At 41.6% G+C, this 13,461-nt stretch overlaps 1 protein-coding gene across 1 annotated transcript in view; it reads left to right on the top strand.

Annotated features, from left to right (window-relative positions):
• Positions 1–4,241: 4,241 nt before the first annotated feature.
• Positions 4,242–13,461, top strand: part of LOC306975086 (cytochrome P450 2K1-like) — a gene marked incomplete at its 5' end in the record, with an annotated part of 33,751 nt that continues 24,531 nt past the window's right edge. Inside the window, 3 exons of the mRNA XM_079572507.1 lie at positions 4,242–4,697; positions 5,237–5,344; positions 7,969–8,080. Of these exons, the coding sequence (XP_079428633.1) occupies positions 4,242–4,697; positions 5,237–5,344; positions 7,969–8,080 (676 nt within the window). The remainder of the gene's footprint in view (positions 4,698–5,236; positions 5,345–7,968; positions 8,081–13,461) is intronic.

The following is a 13,461-nucleotide window of genomic DNA, read 5'->3' as shown; positions in this document are numbered from 1 at the left end:
ATTCGTTGCTGTATATAAATCTAAAGTCTAAAGGAAAAATAACATAACTTTTTTTCAACAAGGACTCACGACAGTATTAGATCAAGCCAGTTATAGACCAGGATTAATTCAGAACAGAATCAGATCAGAACCATCAATAAAAAAGCAAAGAGCAGGACAAATGGCTCACATGAACATGGACTAAGCTAAAGTTGCACAGATTCTGTCCTAAACTAAGACAGACCGTACAAAATAAAGTCTAATTATTTTCTCAGAGCCACATTTGAATCTGTGCATGTTGTGGAGGCTGAAACAACAATATCAACAGGTAGATTTTTGGATGAGCTAAACTTATGTTGTTTTAGTTGTAATTATGTCCACTTCTGAATGTGTTTGAAAATGATCAATTATCAATTTGAACCCTGCCCCGCAGTTTGGGAACCACCACTAAATCACTGACTACTTTTAGGTTGGTGTTTGCCTCAGAGCCATTGACCTAGGCCAGTACTGCAACTTGCACCAGATACTTAAATACTTCCAATGTATAGACACTTTCCCTTTTGACAATTGAACCCACTTTTCCCACTGTTACTGAACAAACTACAGGGCTATTGAAGCTGCAGGCACTTTTCGCAGTGCACTGTATCATGTCAGTAATCCAAACTAAAAACAAGCACTGAGCAGGCAGGGCTGGTCTGACTATTTCTTACCTGTTTCTTGCTCCATTTCCTCATTCTGTCCTCATTCTGCTCTTTCCCTGTGTCATTTCTCCCTCTTTGTGCTATAAATCCACCAGAGCAATTATTAAAAACCCACAGTTATGACATATAGGTATTACAAACGTGTGAAATTGTACTTTGTTGTTCTCTCTCACCTGGGTTTCCTTCCTTTCTTTTTTTTAAAAGCACCTGATATCCATGGTGGCACGTCACTAAAAAGATGCATTATTCTGCTATAAAATTAACCAGGATTGTAATGAATTACAATAGATTTGTGGAAACGTGTGGGGCTTCGCTTATGTATTAGTTTACTCTAGTTGCACCTTATGGTCGCAGCATCAGGAATACTAATGCTAACGCTAACGCTAATGCTAGTGAGGTAAACACTAGTTAGGAGGGGGAAGTTGGCCTTCGTAGCTTTCAGGACACGCAGTTATCGTTGGTGACAGATTTATGATTGACTACACACAAATGACGCGTGGCCACGACCTTCGATTTGAGAATCTGATGAGATTGAGCCGAGTTCTGCTCCGGCTCCGATCAGGGCGCACGGCTAAAGTCCGACCGACAGACAAACAGGAAAAGTTCAGGGAAGGGTAATAATTACGGCGTTATGTTGCCGCATTTGTTTTTTTCTCATATTGGACGAACGGATAGGAATAGCTTGCGGCCAAAAAAAAAAAAAAAAGCCAAAAAAAAGATCCGGGGCTTTTGAAAAAACATTCGAGGCTTAAGCCCCCAAAGCTCCGCCACTGAATGTCTGTGTCGATAGAATAATTTTTGGAATACAACTGACCTGCATCACATGCAGAGCCGGTGTTTCCTATAGGCAAACTATGCAAGTTGCATAGGGCCCCCGCAGCCGCAAGGGCCCCACATCTCAGTCAATACGGTGTTGTTACACTGATTGATCAAGGCGTTGTCCTTTTTTGTATATGTCGTGTTTTTGTTCTAAATCAGCGGTTCCAAAACTGTGGGTCAGGAACCAGAGGTGAGAGAATTTGACCATTTGCTATTTTAAAAAGTTGGTCAATAGGCTAGTAGTAGTCCTAAATCCCAGTCTCACAGTGGCTTAGTGGTTAGTGGTTTCACACAGAGGGAAGGGGCCTGAATTGGGGTAATTATTTTCCACTTCTGCCCTGCACTACTGCACAGTGGAACCGTTTTGACCGTAAATGGATACGCTCTTCGTCGAATAACCATGCAGGGCCCCCGTGAGGATTTTTGCTTAGGGCCCCAGAAGGTCCAGCACCGGCTCTGATCACATGAATGATCGCATGTTGATTGTCTAGCAGATCACTCCACCGCTGCGTAGCTTATACAACCACGAAGCTGATGCTGCTCAAATATAAGGCATTTTAAATGCAAAATGGTTACAATTATTCATCGACACAGACATGTATATGGTTAGAATCGTGAATCGAGTTTTTTCTAAAAAAAATCGCCCAGCTCTACTATCTATCAATTTATCTGAACATCTGAAGAACGACTTTCTAACATTTTTGTCTCGTCAATGAAAACTGTTGGACTTCTTGTTACATTATCTCTTAGCCTCGAGTCGTGCATTACCCGTCTCCGACAATTCATCTGGTTCTTTTGGATCATTCCGTTGATAAATGAAGACATTAAACAGATATAAGAATCATCAATTATTATTGAGAAAATAAATACGAACAATAGTTACGCTTCACGAGCAGTTGGTAGTTCCACGTTGAGACAACACAGCGCCGCGGCCCCTCGTGAGAGATCTCTGCCACTGCTTTGTCTCTTACACTTTTATAAACTCCCTGACACCTCCCATGCCAGGGGGCATCTGCGTGTGAGTCTGCAGTTAATCTCAAATCGGCCAAGGTCGGTTCAAGCTGTTCTCCACATTGCGAAAATGTATCTGCAGCGAGCGTGTCTCATCGCTTCCTGTCACTTCTTAGTTACCATTTTCGTACTCCCTGTACTTTCTCTGTTATATTTACTTGTTGTCGTCGTCCTTGCATTCCAGTTACTGCTATGGCAGAAATCATTTCCTAACAAAACTTTCAAGGCAGAGCAAGTTTATTTGTAGAGCACAATTCACACACAAGGCAATTCAAAGTGCTTCACAGTTGCATAAAATTGCCGCGGGTATATAAGTGCAATGCACTCACTTCTTCGTTCTCTGATGTCACTCACTTCCTGGTCCCACCGGTGTCGGTGCGTTCCTCGCTCTTCCGAAGGACAGGTATTGATACTGGGCTGGTACAATGTCGCTGTGTTGCTCTATATTGACACCTGGTGGATCCTATAGCCTACTTCATTGCATGCAACTTAGTTGAGACTCACAAAACACACTGAATCAATGTTACTGTATTTCCTATGGTATTATATTACATGTTATGTGAAAATTAAAGTGAAAGTAGTGAATGTGACCAATTTAAATATCTTTTTATTTTATTTTTTATAAAAAAAAAAAAACATGTGTCCAATGTTTTGGCATTCGGTCTTTTGCGTCTTGTTGACACTATCACCCCAGCTTTGGAGAATACAGCTCACAGGGTACAGATGAAGCTGGGGTATAAGCGCAGATATATGTTCTTCCCAGTGGGTGCCCACTGTGGTGTATTCACCCCTATTGTTGGAAAACTTGGTACAGTCCATTTGTTACGCATGCGCCAGGTCCCGCAGCGTCCAAGCAGACAGATTGTTGGCAAATAAAGTTCGCCACGAAAAGTGATCGCTATCTGAGTCTTATTTAAATACACTACGTGAGTACAATGGCCCAAATCGGCAAGGTGGACGAATTCAAGCCAGAAAATGAGCCGTGGACTGCATACGTCGAGCGGCTGGAACAGTTTTTCGATGCTAACGACATTGATCAAGGGAAGTATGTAGCAGTTTTGCTAAGTGTGATGGGAGCAACTACATACGGACTTTTGAGAAACTTAGTGCAACCCGACAAGCCCAAAGATGAATCATTTGCAGATATTGTGAAGATTTTAAAAGAACATTTGGAGCCGAAGCCCATTTTAGTCGCTGAAAGGTTCCGTTTTAATAAGTGCAACCAAAAACAAAATCAGACTGTTGTCCAGTATGTAGCGGAGCTAAAGCAACAAGCTGCAAACTGTGAGTTTGGCGCTAATTTGGATTCTGCATTGCGGGACAGGTTCATCATTGGGATCAAAAATGAAACGTGCCAAAGAAGATTGCTCTCAGAAGAAAGACTCACTTTTGCAAAGGCTTTTGAGATCGCGCTCAACATGGAAACTGCAGATCGGACACACGACAGCTAAGAGGAGCTGACAGTGAACTTGTCTGTGCTGGAGCGATTCACAAGACACAGACAAAACAAAAACATGTTACAGATGCAAAGGAAAAAATCACAATGCAAACGAGTGCCATTTTAAAGAGGCTAAATGTCACAACTGTGGAAAGATTGGACATCTCAAAAAGGCATGTTGTACAAAATCACAAAAAGCTTATCAAAATGCACAACCAAATAAAGGATTTCAATGTAAAGACACAAAGTACATGACAGCAAACGAGGATGCAGATCAAGAGGAATTTGCCATAATGACAGTCGGTAGTGAAGATGATGAGCTGTACAGGGCCACGTTCTCTATTGACAAGGTGAATCTTGACATGGAAATAGACACCAGAGCGGCAAGAATTGTGATTTCACAGGCAACATACGGAAGAAAGTTTTCACATGTGCCGTTTCAACCAGCTAAAGTTAAACTCAAAGCTTATAATGGAGGGCACATTCCTGTTTTGGGACAGTTTCAGGCAAAAGTGGAGCATGAGGAGCAAAAAGTTGAACTGCCACTGTTGGTTGTCAAAGGACATGGAGCATCGCTCTGTGGCAGGAACTGGCTCAGAGAACTACAGCTCAACTGGAAACTGATCAAATGTGTGACTGCAACAAAGCCACATACCATTAACGACTTGCTGGACAAATATAGTGAAGTGTTCAAGGACGCATTGGGCACTCTCAAGGACATTACAGCCTCCATCGTTGTGAAGCCTGAGGTACCTCCTAAGTTTTGCAAACATAGGCCACTTCCATTTTTTTGAAAGAAAAAGTTGAAAACGAACTGAAAAGGCTGGAAAAAGCAAACGTAATCTCGCCTGCAAAGCACAGTGAGTGGGCAGCACCTGTTGTGCCGGTGCTGAAGAGAGACACATCACTGCGCTTATGTGGAGACTACAAGGTGTCAGTGAACCAGGCCATTGAGGCAGACACATACCCGCTGCCACGTCTGGAGGAGCTGCTCGCGACCCTCAGTGGAGGTCAAATCTTTTCAAAGATAGATCTTGCAGCAGCTTATCAGCAAGTGTTGTTAGGTGAAAAATCTAAAAAGTACACAACCATCAACACACACAAGGGACTATTTGTCTACAATAGGCTTCCTTTTGGAATTAGCTTTGCGCCTTCAATTTTCCAGCGCATTATGGAAAACATCATGAAAGATTTGCCAGTGGTTGTCTACCTGGATGACTTATTAATCACTGGACGCAACAAAAAGGAACACAATGTCAACTTGGAAAATGTTCTGCAACGTCTACAGGTAAATGGGTTGCGAGTGAAACGTTACAAATGTGAGTTTGACAAGGAGCAGATTGAGCACCTGGGACTCGTGTTGGACGTGCGCGGCATCCACCCAGCAAAAGACAAGGTGAGAGCAATACAGGACGCTCCTGCTCCAACAAATGTGAAAGAGTTACAAGCATTTTTGGGACTTGTTAACTACTACGGCAGATTTGTACCAATGCAAAGCACAGTACTTTCTCCACTGTACAAGCTCCTAAGAGACAATGTTACTTGGAAATGGACTGCGAGTGAGCAGGCAGCGTTTGTCAAATGCAAAGAACTACTAACTAGTGATCAGGTCTTAGCACATTATGACCCAGAACTTCCGCTCACCTTAGCTTGTGATGCCTCTGCATATGGCATCGGGGCAGTCATCCAACACACAATGCCAAATGGGGAAGAGAGGCCCATAGCTTATGCTTCTCGCACTTTGTCTCCAGCTGAAAAGAAGTATTCCCAAATAGAGAAAGAAGCTCTTGGACTGATTTATGGTGTCAAAAAGTTCCACCAGTATCTGTGGGGTAGACATTTTATTTTAGCAACGGATCACCACCCCCTGCTGACGCTTTTTGGTGAGCACAAGAGTCTACCCACACTGGCAGCTGCAAGTATTCAAAGATGGGCGTCATACTTTCAGCGTATGACTACCACATTGTTTACAAGAAATCGGCAGAGCACAGCAACGCAGACGGACTGTCACGTTGTCCGTTACCAGAGACTTGTGATGTTGGGACAGCTGTGAGTTCAGAGACAGTACACTCACTGCTTACAGAGCACTTAAATGAAGCGCCACTGAAAGCAACTCAAATTGCAAGAGCAACACGCACTGACTCGGATTTGTCAAATGTTTACAAGTACGTGATGGAAGGTTGGCCTGCTCTCACAGATGAGAATTTAAAGGTCTACTATTCGAAAAGAAAAGAACTCTCCACAGAGCAAGGCTGTGTACTGTGGGGAACCAGAGTCATCGCACCTGCAAGAATGAGGAAAGCAGTACTGATGGAGATACATTCAGGACACCAAGGGATTGTGAAGTCAAAGGCCCGAGCCCGCAAATACACTTGGTGGCCTAACCTGGATTTGGACATTGAAAAGGTATGCAAAGAATGTGCAACATGCCAACTTGAGCAGAAAATACCACAGCGTGTACCACTCCACCCATGGGAGTTTCCAGGTGAGTCCTGGAAGAGACTGCACATAGATTTTGCAGGCCCTTTTCTGAACAGTATGTTTCTGATCATCGTGGACTCATACACAAAGTGGTTGGAAGTTTTTCGCATGTCACAAATATCTACTCAAGCAACAGTAACAAGGTTGAGAAGACTGTTTGCATCATATGGACTTCCTGAACAAATAGTGACTGATAATGCAACTACTTTCACCTCTGAGGAGTTCCAAATCTTTGTGACACAAAATGGCATCTTGCACACAACTAGTGCACCAGGGCATCCTGCAACGAACGGTCTGGCAGAGAGATATGTGCAGACGTTCAAGACAGGTATGAAGAAACTTGCCAGCCTGCCCTGCAGCATTGAGGACAAACTGTCGCTGTTTTTGCTACAGTACCGGACCACTCCAAACTGCACAACAGGTCAGTCTCCAGCGGATCTATTTCTTCACAGACACGTCCGCACCAGGCTGGATTTCCTGAAGCCTAACACCCAACTGTTCGTAAAAAGCAATATCAACAAAAGGCCCAACACGACTACTCAGCGGAGAACCGCACTTTTGAAATGGATGAGTATGTGTATTTGCGCAAGTTTGCACAAGTTGTGAGACAAACTGGACCAGTATCCTATCAGGTCAAAGAGAGAGACTCTGACAAGGTGCACAGACGTCATGGAGACCAACTATGTGCCAGAGCCCCACCAGAAAGGACTGATACAGAGACTGAGACTTTTGAACCAGAAATGCAAAATACCGGAAATGACACACCTGTTGAGACTACGGTGGATTTGCCTGCGCAACCATCAGTTCCTTCAGAACCACCATCAGAGACCGTGAGACGCTCAGAGCGTCTTCGCAAAATACCAAACAGATACCTTGAAAAAATATTAATCAGCTAAAATAACATTGAACACTACCTATTCTGATATTTTTGTTCTCACTTGTATATCAGAGAAAAGTTGTTTGATTTGGAGAAAGTGAATGCTAATTAGTCAGCCGTGAGCATGATTATTTGTATCATTTCATTATTAGCATAATTATTTTTTGTTAACTTGCATTGTTAAAATGTACAAGCTAAAAACTGCACTATTTGAATATAAAAATATTGTTCACATCTTAAAAGGGGGATGATGTGGTGTATTCACCCCATTGTTGGAAAACTTGGTACAGTCCATTTGTTACGCATGCGCCAGGTCCCGCAGCGTCCAAGCAGACAGATTGTTGGCAAGTAAAGTTCGCCACCAAAAATTACTAGAAATTAGAAACCAAACAGCACTGCCCTGAACCGGTCATGGAGTCAGCTGTTGCATTGACAGTGATTCATCCCATTGACACTTGCAGATGCGGTACCTTTTAAACACAGTTTGGTGCGTCGGTGACGAGCGACACAGCAGCAGTATCGGTCACGCGGCTTTTTCTTAAAGTGACACGCGCGTCGATGCGGGGCTTCGCTCTATGAGCTCGACACATGCGCCGGTGCGTCTGTGTTGCTGGACCCATCACTACTAATTACTGGCCCTAACTGGAGGTTTTGTGGTCTAGCTCCGCGTGGTAGCGGTTCCACGATGTAGCCCCAGATGCTCCATGGGCAGGGATGGTGTGCGTCTGCTGTCAGGTGATCTGGCCCGCGCTGGTGCGATGACGGCGCTGTCCTGTATGTTGTTGCCTTGTCTTTTAATCGTGGTTCACTCACGGACCTTACTCTTTGTTTTTATTTTCAATACTGCAGTTTGTGGTAGTATTCACCTTATTCCGCCCCGCTCACTTTTGCCACCTTTTGCGTTGTCCAGACACTTCCGGTCGAGCGCGAAGCCCGTTCATTTTAACGGAGAACGAGGGAAAATATTCTCCGGTCAAATCTGATGTTTAGTCGATTGATTTTTGTAAAATGTCCAATGTTCATTTGCACCGACATGTCGACACTGCAGCGTTTCTCTAGCGGCCTGAAAACGGATTTGTTTTCGTGTAGTGACTGATTTTATCCCATGTTAACACATAGAAGAAATGGGGAGGGCACAATTCATGGCGGCGCCCACGCGAACGTCCGGAAAAAGGTGAATACGAAATGTCTGTGAAAATGTAAACCTGTGGACCAACTGAACTTTTAACAACGAATACAGAAAATAATTTATTGAAACAAAATATACAGTAAATAAAACTTATATTTTTGCTAAGTGTAACGGGTGTGGATCAGTTCAACATGGTCTTATGGACTTGGGGCACATCCGTTAACCCTTTGTGGTCTCTACGTTGTGTTCGATTGGAGAACTGCGCGGAGAAGGAAGGACCAGGAGACGAGTTGATCACAGGGAGCACTTTTACTGGCTTCTGCACAAAATAAAGTAAAATGTACATGAAATGTACTGTAGTCTCTTCCATGCACACAGCTCACCAGTCCCCTCTCAGAAAGCATAGCGCAGACTGCGTGCAGCTAATATTGTGCACATACTTTTTAGACATTTTTGAAACAATGAAATTAAAAAACATTTTTAACATGTAAATAAAAAACATGAATTGCATTTTCAAAATGACCAGTGTAATTTTTAAAATGTTAACCATGAAAGATGAAGTGTTGCACATACCTGCAAAATAAAATAAAATGTACATGAAATGTACTGTAGTCTCTCCCATGCACACAGCCAGTCCCCTGTTAGCAAGTGAACACATAGATGGTACTTTTAGCTAAGTCTCTAGCACATTTTACATTAGCTTGCTAAAAAAGACAAAAACGTTTTATACATGGGCCTACTTCCTACATGCTAACTCTTAAAAATGTTCAAATTTCAATCAAATTTTCATATTTTCTAAAGCTTGTGCTACTTGCTTTTTGTTGGTAATAATTGGAATGACTGACTCAGAGAAACAGAGAAACATTCCCAGATACATTCAGACCGGATCCGGGCCAGACCTAGCAGTAGATCTGGCCCAACTCCGTTATCCCAACCCGGGCCTTTGTCTTTTTTTCCAATGGCCCAATACGGGCATGGATCTGTTTTACGGATCCGGAGGGAAGCAGGGCCAGAGCTGCCCCGGATCGTTCAAAAACTTGCTACATCCGGTACAGTTCCGGTGCAGATGTTCAAAACGGACGCTATTTTTATATAGATCCAGGACGGGTCTGGCGCAGATACGTGAAATGAGTGTTGATTTTAGCATATTTGGGACGGATCATATCCGGATCTGGCCATGTGTCATAGAATCTGTTTTAAATGCGGTTCAAAGGTGTAAAACGGATTTCAGTCTATGGTAAAATTAGCACACACACGTACATTCATGTATAAAATAGATTATTTCTAAACAAGTCATGCAGAAATGTGTAACATTTACAAATAGCATAATTATGTTGAATCACATAAGTGAGCAACAAGGAATCTTACACAAAATTGTCTGTATAAAAGGGAGGTAAAAAGGTGAAAAAATATTACTTTTAACTGTTTTGCACATAATTAATAATTATTTATTTTGTTTTACAGAAATATTCAAGTAGATTGATATAACTGCAGGCTGTAGCAAAATTGAAAAAACTCTTTGTTCGGAACAGAAAACCTGTAATATGTTTTTCAAATTGCTATGTTTCTACATGCTGTTACATACACATGTATGGCAAGTCTTGAGAAGAAACTGTGTATTTGGATCATCATTTTAGTGTTTTTTGATTATCTAAAATTAGCATTTTTCTCCAGTTTGGCTTTACCTATAAATCTAAACTTTTTCCTTCTTGTGATTGTCAGACAATTCCTTTAATGACTTAATCCTTTTACTGCCCCTCAGAAATAAGATTGATGAGCCTAAAGCAAATGATAAAGAACACTGCAGTGGACTCTGTTGTAGCTGTGAGACAGGCCTCAACTCTGACAATGTCCAAATCCAGGCTGAAAACGGTTCATTTTACTCGTGCATATGACACTGAGAGTATTTCATCCGCACTCTTGCCTTTTACTGTAATTGATTCATTTTTATGTTGATGTTTCATTGATTTGATTTGCTTTCTTGCAATTTTATGCAACTGTGAAGCACTTTGAATTGCCTTGTGTATGAATTGTGCTCTACAAATAAACTTGCTCTGCCTTGAAAGTTTTGTTAGGAAATGATTTCTGCCATAGCAGTAACTGGAAGCAAGGACGACGATAACAAGTAAAAAAGTACAGGGAGTACGAAAATGGTAACTAAGAAGTGACAGGAAGCGATGAGACACGCTCGCTGCAGATTTTCGCAATGTGGAGAACAGCTTGAACCGACCTTGGCCGACCCTGGCATGGGAGGTGTTTATAAAAGTGTAAGAGACAAAGCAGTGGCAGAGATCTCTCACGAGGGGCCGCGGCGCTGTGTTGTCTCAACGTGGAACTACCAACTGCTCGTGAAGCGTAACTATTGTTCGTATTTATTTTCTCAATAATAATTGATGATTCTTATATCGGTTTAATGTCTTCATTTATCAACGGAATGATCCAAAAGAACCAGATGAATTGTCGGAGACGGACAATGCACGACTCGAGGCTAAGAGATAATGTAACCAAGTCCAACAGTTTTCATTGACGAGACAAAAATGTTAGAAAGTCGTTCTTCAGATGCATATATTCCAAAAATTATTCTATCGACACAGACATTCAGTGGCGGAGCTCGGGGGGCTTAAGCCTCGAATGTTTTTTCAAAAGCCCCGGATCTTTTTTTTTGCCTTTTTTTTTTTTGGCTGCAAGCTATAAACGCATTCCTATCCGTTCGTCCAATATGAGAACAAAACAAAAAAACAAATGCGGCAACATAACGCCGTAATTATTACTCTTCCCTGAACTTCTCCTGTTTGTCTGTCAGTCGGACTTTAGCCGTGCGCCCTGATCGGAGCCGGAGCAGAACTCGGCTCAATCTCATCAGATTCTCAAATCGAAGGTCGTGGCCACGCGTCATTTGTGTGTAGTCAATCATAAATCTGTCACCAACGATAACTGCGTGTCCTGAAAGCTACGAAGGCCAACTTCCCCCTCCTAACTAGTGTTTACCTCACTAGCATTAGCGTTAGTATTCCTGATGCTGCGACCATAAGGTGCCACTAGAGTAAACTAATTAGCTTTGTTTTATGGACAATACATCGAAGCCCCACACGTTTCCACAAATCTATTGTAATTCATTACAATCCTGGTTAATTTTATAGCAGAATAATGCATCTTTTTAGTGACTTGCCACCATGGATATCAGGTGCTTTTAAAAAAAAGACAGGAAGGAAACCCATGTGAGAGAGAACAACAGAACAATTTCACACGTTTGTAATACCTATATGTCATAACTTTGGGTTTTTAATAATTGCTCTGGTGGATTTATAGCACAAAGAGGGAGAAATGACACAGGGAAAGAGCAGAATGAGGACAGAATGAGGAAATGGAGCAAGAAACAGGTAAGAAATAGACAAGCCCTGCCTGCTCAGTGCTTGTTTTTAGTTTGGATTACTGACATGATACAGTCACTGCGAAAAGTGCCTGCAGCTTCAATAGCCCTGCAGTTTGTTCAGTAACAGTGGGAAAAGTGGGTTCAATTGTCAAAAGGGAAAGTGTCTATACATTGAAGTATTTCAGTATCTGGTGCAAGTTGCAGTACTGGCCTAGGTTAATGGTCCTGAAGCAAACACCAACCTAAAAGTAGTCAGTGATTTAGTGGTGGTTCCCAAACTGCGGGGCAGGGTTCAAATTGATAATTGATCATTTTCAAACACATTCAGAAGTGGACATAATTACAACTAAAACAACATAAGTTTAGCTCATCCAAAAATCTACCTGTTGATATTGTTGTTTCAGCCTCCACAACATGCACAGATTCAAATGTGGCTCTGAGAAAATAATTAGACTTTATTTTGTACTGTCTGTCTTAGTTTAGGACAGAATCTGTGCAACTTTAGCTTAGTCCATGTTCGTGTGAGCCATTTGTCCTGCTCTTTGCTTTTTTATTGATGGTTCTGATCTGATTCTGTTCTGAATTAATCCTGGTTTAGTCCTGGTCTATAACTGGCTTGATCTAATACTGTCATGAGTGAGTCCTTGTTGAAAAAATTATGTTATATTTCCTTTAGACTTTAGATTTATATACAGCAACGAATAAATATAATAAAATTACCGAAAGGATTACCAGCTTAAAATTGTGAGTGTTTTAAAATTATATATGAAGTAATAATAATCTGGCCTATTTTTTTTTTATCATGGTATAATAAGAGATTAAAATAGAATATGTTCATCTAAAATACACCAAATTGCACTAAATTACATCTGTGAAATTCAAAATTTCCTACCCCCACACCCCCCACATAAATATGATTTCATCTTATTACTTCTAAAACCCTGGCTGTGGCCCAGCTTGCACAAACTTCTATAAATAAATACAAGTGTAAGCCATCATTATTATGAGGCTACAGTCCTGTAGGGCTTGTTAAAAAAACTGCTTAATTTTATTGTATTTTTCAAAATATATGCACCATCGCAGGTGGATTTCTGTCCACGACCCAAAATCTTTTATGGGCTAAGCCCCTGATGATTGGAGTGTCTAGCTCCGCCCCTGGTAATGTGTATTCACATTATTATTTGTTTGGTTTTAGGACAACGCTGATTTCGTGTAATAACTTTGTTTTAGTTGTAGTTACACACCCACGCCAGAAGGTGGCGCATTACTTCATGAGCCGGTATTGTGAGGTCATAGGGCAGGCCCTCCTTCAAAATGGCAGACGCAGGCATTGAGAAAGTTCACCTGTCTCATTAATTTTCCTGTTTTCCAGGTTAGTAACAGCATAAACCACATCAAAAGGGTCGGAAAATACTTATAAGAAACATAGCTAAATGTAACTTTATTAATCAGTCGGTAAACACTGCATTTTTGTTCAATTTTGAGCATGTGAAAAGACGTGAAAAAGCTAAGTCAAGGCGATGCCGCGGGCGCCATTTTGTGTGTGTACATTTTATTTGAAAGCTCTTTTTTTTGGATAATATAAGCTCCTGTTGGTATCCTGACATTGTGTAATGTGTTCAAATGCCGTTCGCAGAGAGATAAGATGTGTTA

This window comes from Gobius niger (genome assembly GCF_951799975.1).
Source record: "Gobius niger genome assembly, chromosome: 15".
Taxonomy (NCBI): Eukaryota; Metazoa; Chordata; class Actinopteri; order Gobiiformes; family Gobiidae; genus Gobius; species Gobius niger.
This window is presented reverse-complemented; position numbering and strand designations above follow the sequence as displayed.